Source organism: Necator americanus, chromosome III, assembly GCF_031761385.1.
Source record: "Necator americanus strain Aroian chromosome III, whole genome shotgun sequence".
NCBI lineage: Eukaryota > Metazoa > Nematoda > Chromadorea > Rhabditida > Ancylostomatidae > Necator > Necator americanus.
Window position 1 is genome coordinate 29,574,114 of NC_087373.1, and position 23,890 is coordinate 29,598,003.

The window sequence follows — 23,890 nt, forward strand, 5'->3', positions numbered from 1 at the left end:
ACATGTTTACCGTTTTGTTTCTATTTTTTAGATATGACCTGTAAGTAGACTTAAACACTTTACACGAAATGTCAACCGCTGTGCTTTCCTTTGTTCGGGGAATTGACTTTTCCCGGAATGATTTCTCCGTGAGTTCTTTTTTCTAATTTTTCTAATGTATTGGTTTCGCCCATGTTTTTAGTGTAACTCTCAGTGTGTAGTTCACTCGCTTATGTCTACTCATGGTTGAATACCCATAGTTTCTCTTATCAGCAATTGAACAACATTGTTAATTACTTTACTCTTTGTTGCTAGTTCCAAATCTTCCTTTCAAACATCACACCCAGAAATCCTTGTTCACTGTGTTCCACTGTCGCTGAAATTAGACGACTGTTGTTCTTACTGGTATAATACTGAAAATTATCTGCTTCCGCTTTTAAAAAGCATAATCTTTTATGACTGAGCAATACGCCGGTTTGAGTCTGATCTTCCCTAGAACTTTTGCTGTATATTTTTGTCTGTTTGAAGGCAAGAACAAGGAAATAACTGCAAAAAAAAAAAACCACTGTGAACGACAAAGTAATAACTCCAAGTTTTTTTTTTTAAAGTTTACACATTATAGATTTGATTCGTTCTTGCATTTTATTTTCTATTAGTTTACTTGTGAATTAGTGCTGATACAGGATTTGAAGACGTTTTTCATTACATGTCCTTTTGAAGGAAGAAGAAATTACAAATCGACAGTGTTAGTGAAAGCACTTTGCTAGGAAAAAATATTTCTTAATTTCTTTTTATCTTTCATATTTTTCCCACAAACTGAAGTTCTGAAGTACTTGAAGACAATTTGCCGATATCCATCAGCGAAGCTATAGAAAATGTGGCAGGATGATTTCATCTTTCCTCAAAAAAATCCGCATGTACCACATTTGGTCGGGATACCGATTCGTTTGTTGTTCTTTAAGCTGGCTTTCTGAGGATATGGGTCACTGATGAAGTTTTCAGTGCATTCTGTTATCATATTTCATATTGATGAATAAGATTGGAAAATAGTTATGAGGGAGCGTAAACTTCGTACTTATGCTTTATTTGCGACACATTTAGGGTGATCGCTTCCCACATGCGGTGGAACAGATGACACAAATGACATGGTTGAAGTTGAACAGAGCGAAATTGGAGAGGGTATGTGGTAGTTTTAATGTGGCGAATTCAATTTATCGTGCGTTTCATTTTAACAGTTTCTCTCTATCAAGGAAAAAAAACTAAGGTCAGGTTCCGGATGAGCTGTCGCGGTGCACGAATCTTGAGCACCTGCAGATGTCGAGAAATTCGTTGTCAAGTGTCCATGGTGAACTTTCTGACCTTCCTCGGTTACGATCAGTCATTGTTAGACACAATCAGGCAATTTGCTTTTCCTTACTTATGAAATCAAGGATTTGTTTTTTTACGGTTGTTTTTAGGTGAAAACAGCAGGCATTCCTACTGACATTTTTCGCATGAAAGATCTGACTATTATTGATTTCTCTCATAACCAACTTCGAGAGGTCCCACCAAATCTGGAGTACGCTAAAGGAGCCATTGTTCTCAATTTGAGTTATAACAATATTGAGAGCATACCGAATCAGGCCAGTTTTCTCGGATCTCTGCTATTCAATTTGCAGTGTAGAAGGCTTACTGCTTTTTGTTTGTTGTGGATTGAGAGGATTGATTGTTTCGATTCTAGGTGTTTTCGAATTTGATAGATCTTCTGTTTTTGGACCTATCAAATAACAAATTGGATATGCTACCACCACAAATTCGACGGCTGACCATGGTTCAAGACCTAAAGCTTTCAAACAATCCACTTCATCACTTTCAGTTGAAGCAACTTCCAAGGTAATACATTTATTGCTGTAGTCGTGTGCGATGTTATAATGATGCATCTTCATGACTTATGCATTTCAGCATGACTGCACTTCGAGTGTTGCACATGCGCAACACTAATAGAACTCTCGATAATATTCCTCCTTCCCTGGACGACCTGGAAAATCTAAGGGTCGGTATTTTTTTACTCCAATCCGTATTCCGCTTTTCCTTCTTTTTTTTTTGCTTTCTTACACCTTTTTTCTTGCAGGATTAGATGAAATATGATTTAAAATTCCATACTGAAGTAGAGTTTTGACACCACAACGAATTCTAGTGAATATAGCAGTTTCTTTTTTATCCTCATAAATCGCCGTAATTTACTGAGTGATTAATTTTGTAATATTTAGGATGTGGATTTTGCTGAAAACAATCTGCCCGCTGTTCCTGAAGCATTATTTAAATTGAAAAATCTGCGAAAGCTTGATATTAGCGGAAATAAGGTACATTCTTTTTACTGGGTCTTTACAGTTTGTTGCCTCCCATATAATTTATTTCCTTCTATAGATCACCAAGTTCTCTATTCCGGAGGGTAGCTGGGAAACGCTGGAGACATTGAATCTCAGCGGTAATGGAATGGCTGTTCTTCCGGATGGTCTTGTCCGCTTAACCAAGCTACAAAGACTTTACGCTAGTGACAATCATTTGACATTTGAAGGTTTGCAATGCCTTATACCAACCTCTGATACAAATCCTGCTTTTATACGTTGTTAGGTATACCAAGTGGTATTGGAAAGCTAGTGCAATTATTAGTTCTTCATCTAACAAGAAATAATCTGGAGTTGGTGCCGGAGGGAATTACTCGCTGTGTCCGTCTTCAAAAACTTCGACTTAATCACAATCGGCTCATCACATTACCAGATGGAATTCATCTTCTACCTGATCTCAAGGAGCTTGATCTCACAGAGTGAGTTTAGAGATTACTTGCACGAGTACTGTTTGTTTCATTGTTTCATGATTGCTTCTGCGTTTTTTCGTGTTGAAATTCTTCGTACTTCATAAAACGAGCTTCCATCTCCGCTATTCTTCAACAAGCATTCTATAGAACAAGCGCTTGATTGATGAGCAGTAAGATCCTCAACTTGTTTTTTACCACCTTGACCGTAATCCTGACTGTCTGTATCTTTAAATTCGTGCCTAACATTTTGTATGCTTTTTTTAAGTTTTCATCTTTGCTTCATGAACGTTATGGACAATTTGGCAGTTTAGCATTATTAGTTCAAGATTTTCTCGTATTGCCTTTGGTTAACCTTTAAAACGTACCTTTCCATGATTTATTATTCTTCTTTTGAGCTGTTTGCAAGATTACCAAAACTCCGGAACGCAATTATGCATTTTCAACCCACTTTTCTCCCGACGAAATAAGTCCTCGAGAGCTTTTGATTTTCCTACATGTTTCTGTGCATAACCACTCGTCGGAATTTTCAGTTTTTAGAGTATCCTTCTTAACCAAATTCAATTGACGAGCCCACAAAAAGTGCCGAAAGAAATGGGGAGAGATAGAGACATCATGCGTAATCACTGTCCGTAGTGTCCTTGGCCATATTTGTACTCACCAGTATCATAGTATCGACACAATCTCTTCTTGATCTTTTCTTCCCTTCCCTGCGTCTTTTTCTTGTTTTTTTTTCCCCTTTTTTGACTTCCTGACTTTGATTTATTTCCATGTGCGGAGCTAGTTGATTTGTTTGTTTCAATTCAGCGTTCGCTTCATCACAAAAAGACTAACATTTTCTTATTTCTCTAGAGAGGATCGAATTCATGTGACATCATCATGATGTGTTCGTGAATTTATTTCCTCATATAAAATGTATTGTAAGGCATACTACGTTTGGGCTGACTTTGATGTTTACGTTCATCTTGGAGATTTCTAATTTCTCCCATTGCAGATAGTCTAATTATCCAATAATTTCTCTTTAAAATCGTTTTTTGTTATCCGGACTTCTTTCATGTCTTGGTCCTTTTGGATTTCCTGTACTTTTGAATAACCTGAATCCTTTTTCTCTGTTTTTCCATAGAATAATTTTGATGTTTCTTTGTAGGGATTTTCAGATCCTTTTTACAAGATTTGCCAATTTTTTTTGGAGTAATATTTTCGGCGCATGAAGATAGCGAATTGCTGTTGTTGCGCAAACCCAATGTAAATGTCCCGTGAAATCTCACTAAAGTCGGAACAACGATTTTTTTTCGCTTTGTGACTCTTATATTTTGTGTCAATTCGGTGCTCATGCTGCATACCTTGTAAATTTCGGAGTGGAATGCTGACGATTTTCATCAGAACAGGAACAATAATATTCGGCTTTTTTTTTGGAATAGGCTGGTGTGGAATGACCCTTTAAGAAAACTAGAAAATCATTTATTCTGACTTTGCAAACATAGTAATCGTAATTTTCTGATGGCAGTTGAATTTATTGGAACTGTGACTGAACAAGTAGGTGTATCAAGTGTTACGATAGCTCGAACTTTAATACAGGAAAAAATGATTTTCAGCTTGCAGCTTTTTATTTTATTTCCTTACTTTTTATTGCGTTAGAATAAGTACCTTTGATTATTTAATACGTTCTTCTTTCACTTCTTAAGTTGAGATTGCAGCAACGACGATCTTGTTATGCCACCTAAACCAAACGAAGCACGGAAAAAACTAGCGTTCTACAACATAGACTTTTCTCTCGAACACCAGGTCGGTTCCGCATTTTTGTGCGTTGTAACATTGTTTCAATGGTGTCGTCCTTTTTCTTAGAAACAGGTTTTGTAGCTATTCATTTTTAGAGCGCTCACGCATTAGGTAGCTGTCATTTATATTAGAATAACTACTAAACGCAGTATTAGTCTGATATTTGATGACTTTTTTATAGCGACGTTTGGCTGGACAGAGCCCTTGCTCGTCTATTTCTTCCCTACAAAGCACGACCAAGGAAAAAGATCCAGTGGCTCGCCGAAAGGACTTCATAAGACGAAGAAAGCAACAAACAGATCAAGAAGACGCCAGCAAAGTTATCCAGGTGTCTTTTCGGGGGATTTTCTTTCTTTTTGTTCTCTTCCGATCTATATCATCAGTATTTTGTTTATTTCTTTTATCGTATGCTTTCGCATGTTTTCTTTGATGCCTTGACTTGTTTTATTTCTCTGACGTTGAGCGATTAAGTAAGATTCATCACTGACCCCGCACTCACCTCTAGTATTCTTACATTTACTGCCTCCGTAAGGATAGAATAGGTCCTAATTGAGACTTTGGGTACTTTTACTATCATAAAAAGACATCCTAGAACTCGTTGAGACTTATAATTTCAGGGTATGTCGAAAATTGCTGGTGCCAGTGCAGCGCTGAAGGAACGAGAGGAAGAAGAACAGAAGCTGGCTGCTCGATCCGCTGTCAATTGGAAGGCAAGTGGTTTTTTTTCTCATTCAAGCGTCGTTTTCAATTTTTTTTTTTCTTTTTCAACTTAGCTGGCGACCACATAGCTAAAACCACAAATCGCTGCTGAAACCCCCGTGTTAGAAGCAGACTTTCTTCGCATTAATTGTTCAGTAACCGCACATTACAGGAATTATAACCACAAATTTGCACCTAAATTTGTTTTCAGGCTAATCTAGATAAACAACGGAAACAACTTGACTACAGCGATATATTTGACGAAGATGTTGGTCATGATGAGGTTTGTGCGTCGTTACAAAACTGTTTTTCTACGACTTCTTTATTCATAGAATATTTCATGCATCAGTCTTGTTTTGCAGGGGCTTTGGGTGTGGGAAATCGAGAATTTCTATCCATCACTCGTTGATGAGGCATTCCACGGTCAATTCTATGATGCCGATGCTTACCTGGTCCTGAAAACCACGAAGGTGTGTACATTTAATGGTTGAAATAACAAATAAGTTGCAGAAGCTATGCTTTTAAAAGTGTTTAAAACCTATTTTTCAGGAGTCTTCGGGTAGTTTGAAGCACGAAATTTACTACTGGTTAGGGGAAAGAGCAACGCTCGATAAGGGGATGTGTGCTGCCGTGCATGCAGTTGGCTTACGCAATCATCTCAGTGCCACTTGTCGGTAGGTTATGTTAAAACATATCTCTTTCCTATTATGTACTTTTTTCCGATTTTGGATTCACGTGATTTGTATTTATGTTTTCTTGTTATGCCAACGAGGTTTAGGTGAAATTTTTTTATTGGCCTGACGTTTCGACAAACTCGTCTTTTTCAAAGGCCTGAAAATGGTTCGAGGTCTTTGAAAAAGATTCCTGAGCAGGTTAAAAGTGCAAACACCGAACTGTCCCGTTTTTTACAGCCTGATCAAAACGCATAAGCTTTCAAGTAACGACCTACGCTCAATGTCAGCGGAGACGTATAAAATAAGGCCAATAATAAGTTGTGTAGGAGGACCAACAGACCGTATCTCTTGGTTTCTAAATAGAATTGTGAGTCAACTACTACCAAAAGTGTCTTCTCATCTACTGAGCAGTTCACAATTCCTTGAACGTCTTAAAAATGCCAGATTCGAACAAAATTGTGTCATGGAGTCATTTCACGTGACCTCTTTGTACACAAACGTTCAAAACAAACAGGCGTTACAAGCGTTTTCTGAAATGCTAGATAGACACGGCCGTAGTATAGAAACCTTTGGTCTAAGCAAGCAACGCATAATGATCCTGATCAACGAATGCCTCCAGTGCAATATTTTTAAATGGTCAGGAAAATATTTCTCTCAAATAAAAGGACTTGCTATGGGCCAAAGGCTTGCTCCAGTTCTTGCCGTTTGCTTTATGAGCAGAATAGAACAACCAGTGATAGAACGTCTTCCACAGATGTACTGCCGTTATATCGATGATTGCTTCATTATAACATCAACGCAATCCGAAATGGACGAATGCTTTAGAATTCTGAATGAACGTACAGTGCATAAAACTCACTCGAGAACAACCAAAAGATGGTTGGCTGCCTTATTTGAATGCTCAAACAAAATTACACAATGGCATTGCAAGTGTGAAATGGTATCGCAAGGAAAGCTCGAAAAACATACTGATAAACGCAAAGTCAGCCCATCCTAATGGCATGAAAAAGGCAATTATCCGAAATTTGGTCAAAACAGCAATGTGCACAGGAGATAGAGAACGGGAGGAATCACTAAAACTAGCCACAAGCATAGCTAGTTCAAACGGTTACTCGAGATTGAAATCTAACACCCAATCTCGAACTACGAACAACACAGTGAGGATCCCACGTGAAGGTAGAATTCCTTTGTGCATCCCCTTCGTCTCTGACTCCTTAACTGCTGCTATACACCGGACTCTTTTGCGGGCACAGCTGCAAGATGATGTCGTGTTGGTGAACATCCCAAACAACAACATCAAGCGACAGTTAGTTCGCAATAGATTCTACGATAGGCAATGCGTGTCAGAGTGCTGCGTGGTTTGTCCATTCGGTAAGGCCGGTGATTGCGCGAACATCGGAGTTATTTACCAAATAGAATGCCTAACGTGCAACGCCATTTATATTGGAGAAACTGGAAGGATGCTGAACGTGCGTATCAAGGAACATTTGGCTGGTAAAAGGCGAGGGAGTTCGGTGACACCGTTAGGGCGCCACAAAAATGATAAGCATGATGGAAATGAGTTTGAAATAAAATGTACAATATTAGCGCACGAGAAAGAAATATCTGCTAGGAAGGCATTGGAAGCATTCTGGATCTCCGTCACGAATCCGTCCATGAATAACAAAAATGAGTGCTTATCAATTACCAATGACTTCTTCGTAACACTCTGTGAGCTATAAGATTGTCCCACATGCAGTTCCTTAACGTTATCCACACACCAGTACTTAAGGATACTGCATAGCGCGTAGATCTCATTCGCCTTGGTGACAGTCTTTAAGAACGCGGCGGTTTACCAACCTCGCTAGTCGGTGCAACTGGTCAGTTGTTTTCCTTCTAAGGTCTTGCGTGGTGTACTTGGAACAATATCGGAGGTTGGCGAGGAGAGAGGAGTTTGATGGGATATGCATGGTATCAAAGACCTCGAACCATTTTTAGGTCTTTGAAAAAGACGAGTTTGTCGAAACGTCAGGCCAATAAAAAAGTTTCACCTAAACCTCGTTGGCATAACAAGAAAACATAAATACACTATCAAATACCGAGGTTTCAAGAAGAGAGGACTTGGAGATTCACGTGGTTTGTTTTTCCGTAGATGAGTTGAGGAATGAAGCTCAGCAGTGTTTTTATATTTGCTTTAAAAAAAAACTCTTTCATGGTTCATTTGCTGTAAGAAGTTTGACGATATTTTTCTAACTTTGTTGTACATTTTGCAACCAGTTCTTTGTTTGTTCTTCTAACGTTGTTCGTTAGTTCTTTCTTTTTTTCTGTAATAACGAGTTGGTCAATGATTTTTGTTGCAGTACGATACGGGAGGAAATGAACGACGAATCTGAAGAGTTTCTCGATTTATTCGGAGGTGAAGAAATAGTTTATATCGAAGGTGCACGTACGAGCACTGGCTTCTTCACTGTTGAAAAACCAGCTCACATTACCAGGTTTGCTCTATAAATTTATTTTTTCATTATAATTCGTCATTTCTAATTAGAGTTGTTGTGGATATTTTTAATACAGCTCTATATTTTTCGTTGTTCAAACTTAATTCGTATTCTTCGCTGATAGTTAGTGCTTGCTGGAAATTTCGTTCTTTGAAAGTCTACCGTTTTCGTACCATGTATGTATCTGTACTTTAAATAGACTTTAAATAAGGCGAAGAAATGTTGAAATCCTCTTCTACTCAGAATCAGCTTGATTTCTGGCTACTAATAAGTTCTGAGTGTTCTTTACGAAAACTTTTCATTTATTTTTTCTGCGGGTTTGTGAAGCGTTTTGCATAGCTTATTGCCTATGTTTTCTTCCTTCTTAAAATGCACTTTACAGGCTATATCGAGCCTCTGTCAATGGCACTGCAGTCGAAATGGAACCAGTTCCAGTAGCTGTAGAATCACTTGATCCTCGCTTCTGTTTTCTTCTTGACGCTGGTGATACCATTTGGATATGGAGTGGATGGAAAGCAAGGGTAATTTTTTTGCTGGATATGTTATCTTTGCAATTTTTGTGTCTTTTATTCCTTAAGTTTCTACCTGCTTTTAGATCACTGTGGCCAATAAAGCACGATTGTTTGCTGAACGGTTGAATAAAAGAGATAGGAAAGGTGCAGCGGCAATCGAAACCTGCCGGGAGCCGAAGATCCCCGAAGAGTTCTGGAAGGCGTTCTGGGGTTCACCGGAACGACCTGATGAACCCATAGTTGAACATGTTCCGGAGAACTTTGTCCCAGAGAGAAAAAGATTGTACCAGGTGATAATTTGGCTTTATTGTAATATGTTGTAGGTGATACTAATTTTTCTTCCTTATTGCAGGTCAATATTGGCATGGGTTTCTTAGAACTCCCTCAAGTTGATCTTCCTAAAGGTGTGGCGAGACAGGTTGGGTACCGTTTCAGTTTGTTTTTTTTTCTGTTATTAATTTCTATTGGCTGCTTATTTGTTCGGATATGTTCAAGAAAACAGCTGAACAGCTATTTATTTATTTATTTATTTGTTTATTTGCATTTGGAGTTTTGACTTACTATGACCACTTTTTGCTTTGAAATTAATAGCAATTCTCTGTTCAAATTGTTGCAGTAAAGAAAATAATGACATTAGTGTCTGTGCTTACTTAAGTAGTGTTATCAGCATGGGAAGCGAGGAATCCGGTCGAACGCTTCCTTATCTCAGTACGAGGAACTCATTTTCCCATTTTTTTTTGCTTTTCTTTTTTTGAATTCTAAAATAAGCACAACAAGAATGCAATTAGGAAAACTTGCAGACTGGATTCTTGCTGTACTTTACTTTTCTGCAAAAAAATGAGAACAGATCGTGAGCGAATCTTTTAGGTATAGAGACTGTTTGACTGACTGACCGAAATATTAGGTTTTTTTTTTCAAAATAATTAGTGGGGGAAGATTTGAATGGCATATAACGGGGCATCATTACTAACATTATCGCGGCGTCTTAATGGAGAGAAGCGTTTTTTTTTAAACGAAAACTGGTAATTACACATTTACTAGTGATATCACGGAAAAATGGATGACGCACGATCGTTATCCAGCATACTTTTAATAGTTCCATCACTCAGTTGTATTGGCATTTCTCGAAGGAAAACTTTGTCTTAAATCTCCCAGACTCAGACTCCAAAGAAAAGTAATACACTCATAGGTCTCAACGTTAATGATTGCTCAGGAATGAAACAGAACATTTCGAGCAGCTTTATTTAGAGGAGATGATTTTTTCAAATGTTTTTCCTGGACCAAATGTATTTCACTGGATTTGTCAAGGGCAGCACACCTGGAAATCGAAGGTGTTGGAATCTCTCCAGAAAAAGATATGGTCATGATCGTTTGAATTCTTTCCGTAGGATGATGGGAAGATAAATAACTGATGGCTTTGATTTTCCAGGCTCTGACGAAGGCAGTAATGCCGAAACGTTAGCTGTTAGTTAATAAAGGAAGATCAATACCAATCTTGGCTACAGCTCAAGCAAATCAGTCAGTCGAAAGATATGGTCAGGATTGTAGATTACGAGTGTGAGGGTGACCACAGAAAATTCCTCCTTCGTTTAAAGGCATCACTCCACGAATTTGAGGTGGTACGGATTTCAGGTGGAGTATTCGTATACTGGATGGGAGACCATGGAAACGGGGGTGATTCCGTCCATCTCTTCCTGATTCCCGTAAAAAACGGCCCGGAAGATACGGCTTTGGGCGTTCTGGCGCACTATTTTCTACAAGGAGTTCGCCTGGAGCGCGCCAGCCTTGTGCGGCGCCGCATCTTTCGGGCCGTTTTTTACGGCAATTAGGAAGAAATGGACGGAACCGCAAACCCCTCTCCGTAATCTACTATCCCCTATACGAATTCTCCACCTGAAATCTGCACTACCTCGTATTCGTGGGGTGATGCCTTTAAAGAAATGAGCGTGATAAACCGCTTTTTTTTGTCTTTTTTTACGAGGAACTCGAGGAAGTCTTAATGCTACTCTTGTATACAGTTCCGTTTCCTTATCTGGCTGTCCACTGATTATACTTCAATAGGTTGCTGGAGAAACCTCACTGATTATTGCCCACATGCTCGCGGACGCGGCGCGCGTACCAGTGTGGTGCGCCCTAATGTCCCTCCTGTGGAAAAATCGCTTCTGTTGTCTTTCTTCAGGCCCACTATACATATTTGACATAATCGCTCAATACCACTAGGCGGTATTGAGCGGGCTAATGTTCATGCTTGTAATCGACACCACTATCTTATCCTAAAGAGACTCCAAGATCGTCAATCACGTGTTATGCTGCCTTCAAATTGATGTCCTAACGAAAGCGGTTTTTATTTGGCATAATCGAATCACTTATCACATTTATTTGATGCGAAGATCGATCTTTTCTTTTCACCTCATTTTCACTTCTTGATGCAGTTTTTTTTTCTAGGAACTCCTTGATACAAAATGTGTATATATCCTCGACTGCACGTCAGACATATTTCTCTGGATGGGCAAAAAAGCCAATAGGTGGTTTTCTTTGACAACAGACATATTTTGTTTGTATGCCCACTTTTCTATCCAGTTTCATTCGTTCCCAAGTTCAGACTGTTGAAAATGGCTGGTCAGAAGATGGTGACCGAGTTGCATCAAATGATTGAACGACCCGACTACACGCAAGTGTCCAGAGAAACGGAGGTTAATTTCAAAATTTCCTTAGTATAGCATTTTGCGATTTCGCTTCTTACAATTGAAGAGCAATGATGTTTAATCATTAATGGCGTATTCTATTCCCGGTCTCTTGTTAAGAATGAGGAGTCGATGATGTTCCGTTCGAAGTTTGCTGGTTGGGATGACATTGTACCTGTGGACTTCACACGTACTTCCGAATCAGTCAGTCGCGTTCCTGATCTCAAGGTATGTTTGTGCCTCATTGCAAGAGATTATCACACAAGTTTCAGGTTGTTAATGAGGAAGGTTCTTATTTTTTATTGGGTCTTGATTTCCACAGAAAAAAACATATTTTTCGTTTTTTCATATTTCAAAAATCTCCACTAGTTTTTTTTTCCATATGATTTTTTTTTCAAATCCATGGAAAAACTTATGCTTTGTGCTGCGACATTTTTTTATCCCTCAAAACGTTCCTTCTGCTGTGACAAGCCCTGCGCTTTAAAGCCACCATAAAGCGGATTTGACGGTGGTGGAATCTCGCCAAGAATAAACAGGACGTAGTGGTGTAGTTTACAAATATGCGCTTGATCACGCTCAATTTCGCTTAGTAATCTTGAGAAAGGCATTAAAAAAAGTCTGGGTTACATCAGTTCCACTCCCTACCTCCACAATGCTACTTTTTACTGGTATTAGAATAATGTAATAAAATAATGTAATAATAAAACAATGTAATAATAATAATAATATAGAATAAAGTATCTGCGATTGTGCTGGTTGGGAACATCCTGCTGTTTATTTGAAGTATTGTACATTAGTTAGATCATGTACGAGAGAATTGCGTCGCGTTAATAATTTGCAACTATTTCTCTTTCTCACGTCTACTTCTGGATTATTAGGCGGAATTGAGTGTGATGATGCTCATGGTTTTGAACTGTTCCCTTACCTCTATCTATTTATGGAAAGACCACAATATCGTCAATTTCCTGATACGATGCCTTGAATACCGCATTTTATTTATCTCAGTATTGCTGATTTTGTGATATGCGTTTGAACAGATGATAGTGCGTCTCGTTTCTGGTGGTGTATACATGCAAGCATAGATAGGATGGGAGTGAAGTTCACTCCCATCCTATCTATGCTTACATGTATGTCGATTTTCAAAATTTTAGTTCGCCTCTCAAGAAGTGTTGACCAAAAATGAACGTTTGTTAGGTTTCCTGCTTAGAGTGTGTCACCCATGCATATTACTACGTGATCTAAAAATACCTAAATATGTATAGTAATGTCTTGCGTGCAAATGTCTAGTCCTTTTAGGTGCTAGTTAAACGTGATAATATGATGAAGACAGACCTCACAGCATTGTTCCTTGATAGACAACCAGCAATGTCACCGGAAGAAAGTGAAGAGCTCCTTAACGACTGCAACGAGGATTTAGAATTTATAGAATCCTTCGTTTTGGTAATATTCTGTTTCTCGATTAGTTGACGATATTGTTACTTTCTTTGAGAACTTTTTTTTTCAGGAAGGAAAGAAGTTTGTACGCTTGCCTGATGGCGAGTTCGGTACGTTCTACACTATGGATTGTTACGTATTCCTTTGTCGCTATGCTGTAATTCCTGAGGAATCGGAAGATGAGGAAGAGGAAGATGGGGACCAAGAGGTATTTTTTCACTCCACTCGTGGCTGTTTTGAGAAGCTGCTCTGAGTTCACTTGGATTTTTCTTTTTCTGCTTAAGACTGAGACTGACATTTTGCCAAGTAGATGCTGCCGAATCCGAGGACATGTCATTTTGTTGCTGCATCACTATTCATACATTAAATTACTATTAATACATAAATTAACGTAAATTGAATTTTTCTCTCCAGATCATAACGTGCGGTCGCTGTAGATTGTAGGAAAGTTTAAATCGAGGTTAGAAGTTCCCGTGGAATGTTGTTCCCTAATTTCGCTTACATCGAATTTGACTATTATTCTTCTTCGTTGTATTGCAACTTTTTTTCGAGCCACAATTATTTGCACTCATATTCATATTTTAAATATTTCTGTGGCATGCTTACTATTTTCAGAGCCAACAAGATTTCAAATGCGTACTTTACTTCTGGCAAGGACGTGATGCCTCGAACATGGGTTGGCTTCACTTTACCTTTCAATTGCAGCCCACTTTCGAAAAAATCTTCAAAGATAAGCTAGAGGTAGGAAGTTTGCTGCACTGGATGCTGATAAAATTTATAACATTTTTAAACAAACTTACGCCAGGTGGTTCGCATGCACCAACAGCAGGAGAATCACAAATTTCTTTCCCATTTCCACCGGAAATTCGTAATCCGTCGAGGTCGGCGCGGGTTGACACGAAACCTCGGTGGTAAGTGGCCAGAGCTCTTCCAGATGAGAGCAAACGGCTCGAGCGTGTGTACTAGGACGATACAAATTGATTGCCGGTGAGCTCACTGGATACAAGTAGCATTCAAATGCTTCGGAAGTTTCATATTGCAGTGCAAGTGAATTATGCTCCGGTTTCTGTCATATTTTGCGAGCGCCTTTCAACGTTTTACGAGAAGATGGCCAGAAGGGAATTGTGTACGTGTGGATTGGGGAACAGAGCGACCCTCATGAACATGAATATGCCCGAAGAGTACGTTGGATTTTCGAATCTAATCTGGGTTAGTGATTGCGTAGTGACATTCGATTGGTGTCGATTTATTATTGCAGGTCGCTAATGAGATGATTAATCGACATGACGAATGTTTCCCTGTTGAAGTGATTAAGGAAGGTGAAGAGCCCGACGAATTTTGGGAATACATTGGAGGCAAGAAGAAGTGAGTTGCATATTATCTACTTAAGTAATAGAAATTCAAGCGATACTGTAATCCAAGGTCCACAAGGCTTTTTTTCCATTATTTTTGCTGTATCTGTTAATTTAAAGATGAGCTTTTTCAGATTCGTTGTTTTTTTAATCTACTTTTCCAATATTTAACTTTTCTCTTTCGTTCTTCATACTATTATTTTCGGTTTCAATCTATTCTAAGTATGTGAATTTTTGCACTTTTGTTTCTGTAACAATATTCTTTATTAAATCTGGCGCATTTTCTTTCCTCTCAAGGCTAGTAACTTTATCTATCGTATCATCGCCGTTTTCTTGAAGAGAGGTTGAAAAAATTAAAAATATGAATATAATGTAGAGAATATGTTGCACAGATTCCAACAAAATTCAAACGGACAAACAACCCGAAAAACAGAATGTTTTGCTTGTGTACTACTTTCTTGAACAGAACCAAGATTGTTATTGATCTTTATTCTGGCTAACGTTTCGGCGTCGTCGCCTTCTTCAGAGCCTGGAAAAATCAAAGACACGTGTAATCTACTCTCTCAAACGCCTCGTCCCACGAGATATGACTTAGCAAACAGATTATTCGAATGCAACGTCAGGAAAGCAGACCATCATAGCGCTCACCTTGATAGCCACAAAATCGTGATATTAGCGGACCACCAGTTGTTAGAGTTGCGCCGTTGGTAATAGCTAGTAACGATGCCCCCGCCTCTGACCCCGTAGGTCAAAAGTCGCAAAGGTCTTGTTATGCGTCAGCTCGTTGGTCACAGCGATGCATTCTTCTTCACGATTCATGATTGGACTTTTGGCCGTGATATAAAACGCTTCCAATGTTTTTCGCGCGGGAACGTCTGATTCGCGTGCTGAGATGCATTTTTAACGGACTCAAACTTCTGCGAAACTTATCAGAAGTGAAGTGACTAGAATTCGCAGTCTATGGGTATATTTTCTCTTTTTAGATATGAAACAGACTCGTCCTTCTTCCGATATACCCGCTTGTTCCGATGTACTAATGAGAAAGGATATTTTGCTGTTTCCGAGAAGACAGTCGATTTTTGCCAGGTTTGATACGCAATGAAGTTGTCGTTGAATCCTATGCTGCATTAACTATTCTTCACTTTTTTCTAGGATGATTTGGATGATGATGATATCATGATTCTTGATAACGGTGATCTAGTTTTCCTTTGGTTGGGTACAAGGGCTAGCGAAGTAGAGGTGAAGCTGGCTTATAAAGCTGCAACGGTGAGTTACGAAGTACTTTTTAAGTATGTGCTATATTAAATCACTCAGAAATTGTACAATTCACCCGTGCTAGATTGTGCTGTTCTTATGGCATACAAAGAAAAGTGATCTCAAACATGGCTAAATTCTAAATTTTCTTTTTTTTTTCCTAAATTTCATAACTCCCGGGAGAAATTCTATACCGGTACCGGATCGCTTTAAGCAACTGATTTCTTGAAAGTATTCAAGAACTAGCGGTTACAAGAGTACTAGTAGTGCACTTAGTAGTAAAATTCTAAAAATCTTCGATGTTTTAGAATAGGAGTCGAGGAACCAGACATGTTTATTTTATCTAAACAGAAACAGAGACTTTGTGTCGCATGGGCTTGTTCCGTTTTCATTTATGTAGATAGAAACTATTTCTGATGTTTGCGGGGAATGACAGAATTAGGATGAAACTGGTGAAATTTAGAACAAAGAAAGTTAACGGGCTTAGTTGAAATGGAATTTCTGTGGATCTGCGTTTCCGAGTCCAAAGTGCACCACGATACATGCCTTCCTCCTAGTTCTGCTCGTTATTTTGAAGGTTTACGTTGCTCATATGAGGATGCGTCAAACTGATAGGCCTCGAACATTGAAACTGGCGATTAAAGGGAAGGAATCAAGGCGATTCAAAAAATGTTTCCATGCTTGGGGACGGCACAAGGTAAGGACCTGATTTCGAAGTTCTGTATTGACGTAATGCACTTACGTGATGTTTCCAGGTACCCGCTGGCGATTGAAAAGAATCCCAGTGATCGCAGCTTGTTAACTAGTCATTTTCTCAGATATTGATCAACGACAATTTTTGTTTGCTCACGCGACAAGGTTTTCCGTTCCTTCAGAGTTGTTCTATTAAATTACTCTTGTACAGTGCGTTGTTCGTGCCTTATAGGCGCAATTCCGCTTTCTAGGTTCACTTTGTAATTTATTTTTGCATTCTTTATCAAGCTTTGAACTCGCTGTAATACGGAGAATGTTGTGCCCTGTTCGTCCAGCTGTAATTTGCTGGCGGATGCATATTTGTAGTGTACAGGTGCTATCGAAATTTGCTCTTAATCAGATTGTGCTTGTATTTTTGATTGTATGTAAACCTGCGTTTTCATCTGTTGACATTGTGAAGAGTTTATAAATCGTAATTGTGACATGATATAGTGTACCATCTGAAAGATTCATAATGCCTAGTCGTTAATTATGAAATAAAAGAAGTTCCACAGAGTTCCTTTTTTTTGTAATAATCAAGAAATGCTAGTTCCCGTGACTGATATGAAATAGTGACCTGTTGAGAAAGCAAAAAAAAAAAAGGTTCTTAATGTTGTAAGCAAAGAAATACTACAAAATCCTCACTCTGGAAGGTCCAAATGAAAATTTTCTTTCCACTTCATATAGATCTGAAGAAAGCAAAAATGATGAGTAATAATATGTCGAAAATATGATTCATTTCTTTTTTTCTCTTGGAAAAACAAAAATTGTTACTATTATCTTATTGGTTTTTCTTTGAGTTTAATTCCATCTATTTTCTAGATGTTCTCCCACGAAACACAAAACTTTCTGGATTGCCTATCAAGAGAAAAACCACCTAAAAATGAAATCTAGACCTCGGCTGTGTGAAAAAGAGGGTTCGCTGCTGCTGTAGAGTATCGAAATCGTAAGAAGCACTCACTCGTCATCGTCAGTAGGCTGCGGGACGTCCGAAGCAGCAGCTCCAACTCCGCAAAATGCAAAGTTATAAAGTAGGAAGATTACATTAAAAGGCAGAAAATGCAAATATGAAATACATTGGCTGAGGCAAAATGGCGCAGCAGTGCGTGGAGCCGAAAAAATTGTGCAGTGCAATGACATAAGAAACTGACGACCTCCTGTTGGATGTGTTGGATGTAACGAGAAAGTGCAAAACTTTTGAACGATCATGAGTACTGTACCGCAAGAAGCATTTACTGCTTTGATGCAATGAAAATAACAAAGTTACTTGCTTATAAAATGTCAAACTGAGCTTCTGCTGTACAATAAGAACTAATATCTCCAACTTAACTCCACTTGTAGTACCTCTATGAGTAGGCAAAGTCTTAAAGTGCGACGAACCTGATTCCTTGTAATAAATCTTAAAACATGCCATTAAAAGAAGCTTTACTGGCTTTGAACTGTTTTTTAGAGGAACGAATAACAAGGACTTTAATGGGGATCGGCACAATACAAGGCATGAAAACTGCATTGGACAGGGCATACGACTTACAAACGGTGATCTTGCTGTGTTAACAGAAGGAAAACGATTGCCAGGCAACCTTTTCGGAAAAGGGGAGACTGGTTTTTCTTGGTGTTCGAGTAGGTCCAGGAATTCGCGGGAAAAAGGACTTTTTAAGCAAACAAAACAAAACCAGTTTTCACGAACAAGGAACAACACTCGGAACTAAGCTGAAAAATTGTAAAAGTCAGCAGTTTTAGAACCATACTGATCATTATGAATGAAAACGAGAAGTGTCGGACCCCAACGAAATTTCAACAGAACCGTGCTCTTAAAAGCTCCGCATTCATTTTATACTTCAATAAAAGTCAACAGAATCTGTTAGTGAATGTCTAACAGACGGCTTTGCAGTGGGTGCAGTGCATCAAGACAGCAATGCTGGGAGCAATCCAGAATACATCTCATATACCAAGTGCAAGGATTGGTATAAACCCGAGAAAAACGCTAAATACACACCTTTTTCGGCCCCAATTGGAAAACATTTTGCTCCCAATGTTCTGTTAGATTTTTGATTATTCTCTACTGTTTAGCATTCTTCAAATTTAGCATGAAATTTTACAAGCATTAAGGAAATGTGGCGTGCTGTCAAAGTGCGGATCTATTTCTGAAAGGCACTTGATATTCAACACAGACGCAATTAAAGATGGAAACTGGTGCAATCAAAGGTCCCAAAATCCATTGTGTTGGAATAGGTAGCACAGCTAGTGAATATAAAGTAATCTGGCCCAACATCACTTTGTAATCCAGAAGAATAGTTGATTAGCCTCGTGTGATCTCGTCTCTTCGAAGATTGGGTTGCAAAAAATCTAAGTTAACTCATCAAAATTATCTATCATAATTAATTAAAATCAAACACCAACGTCCGGAATCCAAGGAATATAACTCACATAAACTGTAAAATCCAGACCATCAGTTCGATCGGTCATGTGTTGCGGATTTTTCGCTCTACTAACAGTAATAAGTTGGAACATTATTAAAGCCTAATTCACACACCTTATTGTGTATTATTGTGGATTAGGGCGGGTGTGGCGTAGCGGTTAGATCTCCGCTTCCTGCACAATCGATCGATCGGAGGTTCGAATCCGCCCTAGTGCTCACCAAGCCCTTCATCCCTCCGGGCTCGATAAATTGGTAGCAGACCCGTCTGGGAGGATAAAAGCACTGACTTCACACATCGGCTAGTCACCGCAAGTCATTGTATAGGCCAGTTCCACGTTCGTGAACCTCAAACGATTCTGAATTGAAGTGAACGTGGGGGCGCATCCCAAGCGGATTGATTAACGCCAGACGCTTTATCCTTTTACTTTATTGTGGATTACTAGGTCGAACTGAGCGTGGTCACGGTTATGTTCGTGAACTACAGCCTAACTCCTATTTACTGGAGAACCCGCCAATTTCTGGATACGCAGCTGTTAATAAAAAGTACCGTGGTTGTATTACCTATATATTGCTAAAACAAATGAAACTAGTAGCTGAATGGCACTGTTTCTCAGCTTATGTGTAGTGCCAAAGCTAATGCTGAACGGTGCATGTGTAAACGTCACAGCAGCAGCGAATGGGTCATCCGCACTCCAGCTACCTCTTCGAGCCACTGGGGATGTAAATTACGGTAATGGTCCATTTTTCACTTCAAGTGATAGCGCAAGTACTTTTGGTTTTGAGAAGATTTTTTATTTTCGTCAGCTGCAAGGATCTTTCCGGGATTTTTGTAGGAGAATATGTGTTGGTACGTGAGATGTATGTATAATATAAATGAGATGTATGTATAATATGATGTTACAGGAGTATAGATTTGAATCTATATGTATTTCATGTCATGTCGACAGGTGCAGTGGCATAGGGAGTGACACAGCTGCTGGTTTTGAGCAGGTAGGTGCTCTTCAGAGCGGGTAGGAGCTATTCAAATCAGTCTTTACCTAGCGAATTTCCGAAGTTGTTCGCCCTGGAGCAAAGCACAAAGCACTGAATGTGAAACAGCATAGCTGCTCAGTTGTTGATGGCATTTCAATGAGTGCATATCATTGAGACACAGACCGGGAGCATGTATTCGTTTTCGAACACCATACGCTCCATTAAATGCTTTTAAAAATCCATTTATCACAGCAAATCCAAGTACAAAACAGCACAAGCGGCTTTCTCCGCACTTTTTCTCCATTCCTCATTGCAGCAAGCGACTATTTTTCTGGACGTGTTCGCTAAGTGTCTTAACGGACATTTTTTTAAAAATTTTCTTTCGATGATGATCCTTCCTCGAGCTCCAAGCCCAATTTCTGACTCTTTTGAATCCAGTGATGTTTGCGTACCACAACAACATTGGTTTATAGGCAAACCTAAATCGTGGGAAACGGTCTATTGTACAAGAATTCAGTATTTTCGAAGAACTTCCTTGAGTAGGATCCAGAAACGTATCGTGGCGAATTGTTTTGTTTGTTAGTGAAGACTAGGAATCTATGAGTTAAAAACGAAATGATTGCAACTTCCACTCATTTTTATTTGTATATTGATGCAATATATAAGCATACTAGTAAAATTCGTACAGAAAGATACTCTGCAAAGTTTTGAAGTCTCGCATTAGTGGATCTAGTGGACTTTACGGAGATCACCTAGAGTTTAAAACATTTCGTAGTTTACTTTGGAGCTATGAAGAGTGGCACAGCTATCTAACGCGGAGAAAAATTTCAAAAAAAAGCAGTGATTGAGATTTTAACAAACTTTACGTTACTTGTTTGTTTTTTTTAGATGAAAATCTTCGCAATTGTGACGTTCCTGCTCCTGTCTTCTCTCGCTGTCTCCTACATACCGTAAGCAATTCTTTCTTCTTTCTCGTAGAGAAAAACCGTCAAGATTTTGCCAACAAATTAAATAATTAATTCAAATAGTATTTTCTTATTTATTCCATCAGTAGATATTTGTAGACAGAAGGTGAGTTGTTTGCTTTAGTTGTAAAATGCAAATTACAGGGATGGAGATATGGGTCTCCCTTGGTATAGAGGATAAAGATGGAGAAGTGTTCTGAAAATACAAACTGCAACAAATAAATAAAACTGTTCTCACTGTGTTTTTGGAACATTAAATATAGTTCTGTAAAGTCAAGGTGAACCGCAGTGAACCAGTATGAACGTCCGGCTAAAGCCGGACTTCAGACTTTCTGTAGTGTTCCCTCCGCTCCTCATCACTGATTAATAAAAACAAACTAATAATAGTGATATTTTCTGTAAAATTAGAATTGCGACTTTCTGAAAACGTTTTCTTCTTTTTCTTAAAGGAAATTTAGGCCGAAGATTTCATAGTTTTCTTTGTAAAAGAGTCAGTTCTACATTTGGAGAACATTCAAACTTTACCTTTAAGCACTTCTTCGATACCAATGTAATATAGACGTGATTTGGAATCATTATTCAAAGTATAGGTTTCAATCTTGTTTCTTATTACAGACATTTATCACGGAATGATGTTTTAGCACGTAAAATGAAGTGAATGACATCATCTTACTGATAAAAGTAGCGTTCCACATCAGATCATGTAAACAGTTGGCTACTATATAAGCAGCAGTTAGCATTCGTGTTTCCACTTTCTGAAGAACGGAGGAGTCATAAAGGTGAAAAGCAACGCGGAAAGTGGATACGACTATGGAACGTTTGCAAGGTCCCATTTGCGACACGACATTTACGTTTTGCGACATGCACACGAAGTAACTGTGCGATACTTGTACACCACGACACAGGAATTCGACGCCGCTGGACCCGTCGCACACTATTTTATAGGTATCTGGCGCCGGCGGACCAACTGGACGCCGTTGGACCCGTCGCAGCCCATATTACAGCCATCCATTGGACCCGTCGCAACCCCTTCTATAGGTATCTAGCGCCGGTGCACCAATCTAACGCTATTAATCTATTATGGCTTTCTAGCGTCGAGGCATCAACTCGACGCCAGTGGACCCGTCGTCTCTGACTCGTTAACTGCTGCTATACACCGGACTCTTCTGCGAGCACAGCCGCAAGATGATGTTGTGTTGGCGAACATCCCGAACGACAGCATCAAGTGACAGTTAGTTCGCAATAGATTCTACGATGGGCAATGCGTGTCAGAATGTTGCGTGGTTTATCCATTCGGTAAGGCCGGTGATTGCACGGACATAGGAGTTATTTACGTAATAGAATGCCTAACGCGCAATTTATATTTATTTATATGTTTATATTGGACAAGCTAGAAGGATGCTGAACGTGCGTATCAAGGAACATTTGGCTGGTAAAAGGCGAGCGAGTTCGATGACACCGTTATGGCGCCACAAAAATGATAAGCATGATGGAAATGAGTTCGAAGTAAAATGTACGATATTAGCGCACGAGAAAGAAATACCTGCTAGGAAGGCATTGGATTCTGGATTTCCGTCAGGAATCCGCCCAAGAATAACAAAAATGAGTGCTTATCAATTACCAATGACTTCTTCGTAACACTCTGTGAGCTATAAGATTGCCCCACATGCAGTTCCTTAACGTTGTCCAGACACCAGTACTTAAGGATACTGCACAGTGCGTAGATCTCCTTCGCCTTGGTGACAATCTTTAAGAACGCGGTGGTTTACCAACTCCGCTAGTCGGTGGAACTAGTCAGTTGTTTTCCTTTTGAAGGTCTTGCGTGGTGTACTTGGAACAATATTGATGCTTGGCGAGAAGAGAGGAGGAGTTTGATGGGATATGCATGGTATCAAAGACCTAGAACCATTTTCAGGCCTTTGAAAATGGCGAGTTTGTCGAAACGTCAGGTCAATAAAAAGTTTCACCTAAACCTCGTTGGCATTACAAGAAAACATAAATAGAGCTAGTCGTGTTTTTCGAGTGACCAAAGGGAGAAAATTTCAACTGTTTTCACGAAACCCAGATTTTTGCAGCCTTTATGAATTTTTTCCGTACTTGAAGTTTTTCTTGCAGATAGGCGCTCTTACGAATGATATCAAATTTACTTCGATTTACAAACCTTACAAAAAAAAACCAACCTATAAAATTTCAACCTTGACTCCGCCCACTTATAATATTATCGCGGAACGTCCGCGAGTTTTTATCGCAGAGCCCGCAACCCAATGGTATCCAAAGACCCCCGGGCACTACGCCCTTTAACTTTTCTCCTCAGGAACCACTCTTATTTAGATTCTCAGAAGAAAAACGAAGATAGGCCCACTTGCCTTCTTAAGCCTTTTGTATTCCTTTTTATGTTGTTTCTTTTTCCTTACTTAGTATTTCTTGACTCTGTTCATTCTTTTGTTTATCATTACTTTTGGTTTAATTACCCAAGTTTGAGGTGTTGCACATAAAACTTTTTATCAACTGGTGTCGTGTGTAGCCCGAAGGAACACAGAGAATTGTCGCAGTACACTGAACCACCAACGACAGCCTTTCCGTACATGGTGCATCGGCCCACTACGTTCCCGACGTCCGAACCCGCAGGTACGGAATTGGATCAATTAATGCTCAAGATTTTTGATAATTTCGCAGTATACTGATAATCTTGAGTACATTGGACCTCTTGTATCACGGATTTCCTATTGCATTTTTATTTTACGCAATTCTACTGGATTATTTGTTTGCAAACGCTGATTATTCTGCCCCTTCAATACGATACTACGCGATACGCAGACACAGACAACTTAACGAATACCAACACGTCCCATAACTAATCGTAGACATAGGGGAAAAGATGTCAGGCCCGGCTACACTACGCTCACACAAAGAGCTTTTAACTCGATACTGCAATTGCTTAACGCGGCTTCTTGACGAGCAATCCCCAACGCAGCCAGATGAAGTTCGCATAGACCAAACATCAATACAAAAACTCCACAGATCCTCCTTTGAACTGTCAGCAACGAAGCAGCTCGTCACAGATGCCCTAAATAACTTCACGTCCGCACTAGATGATCTTCAAGAATTACTCACGGAAGAAAACGATAAGCAAGTGACGCAGTAGTTAGACAAAGCTCACGCAGTGT

General features: G+C 39.2%; 2 protein-coding genes across 2 annotated transcripts; both read left to right on the forward strand.

Moving 5' to 3' along the window:
- Positions 1-68: 68 nt before the first annotated feature.
- RB195_011354 (uncharacterized protein) lies at positions 69-16,408 on the forward strand (the record flags this gene model as incomplete). The annotated part of the gene is made up of 32 exons (XM_064192727.1): positions 69-128; positions 1,081-1,158; positions 1,249-1,377; positions 1,437-1,601; positions 1,700-1,851; positions 1,921-2,011; positions 2,229-2,321; positions 2,386-2,536; positions 2,593-2,785; positions 4,471-4,558; positions 4,734-4,880; positions 5,170-5,262; positions 5,463-5,534; positions 5,614-5,721; positions 5,801-5,925; positions 8,265-8,399; positions 8,782-8,920; positions 8,995-9,201; positions 9,264-9,329; positions 11,357-11,436; positions 11,514-11,604; positions 11,716-11,823; positions 12,892-13,035; positions 13,100-13,237; positions 13,645-13,770; positions 13,835-14,016; positions 14,072-14,210; positions 14,288-14,394; positions 15,365-15,467; positions 15,534-15,647; positions 16,213-16,332; positions 16,391-16,408. 32 exons carry the CDS (start codon positions 69-71, stop codon positions 16,406-16,408), a joined length of 3,762 nt encoding a protein of 1,253 aa, XP_064050310.1.
- Positions 16,409-19,383: 2,975 nt separating this feature from the next.
- RB195_011355 (uncharacterized protein) lies at positions 19,384-21,952 on the forward strand (the record flags this gene model as incomplete). Its single annotated transcript, XM_064192728.1, has 6 exons — positions 19,384-19,506; positions 19,690-19,776; positions 20,647-20,708; positions 20,868-20,881; positions 21,669-21,761; positions 21,816-21,952. The coding sequence occupies 6 exons, from the start codon at positions 19,384-19,386 to the stop codon at positions 21,950-21,952; spliced, it is 516 nt and encodes a 171-aa protein (XP_064050311.1).
- Positions 21,953-23,890: the final 1,938 nt, after the last annotated feature.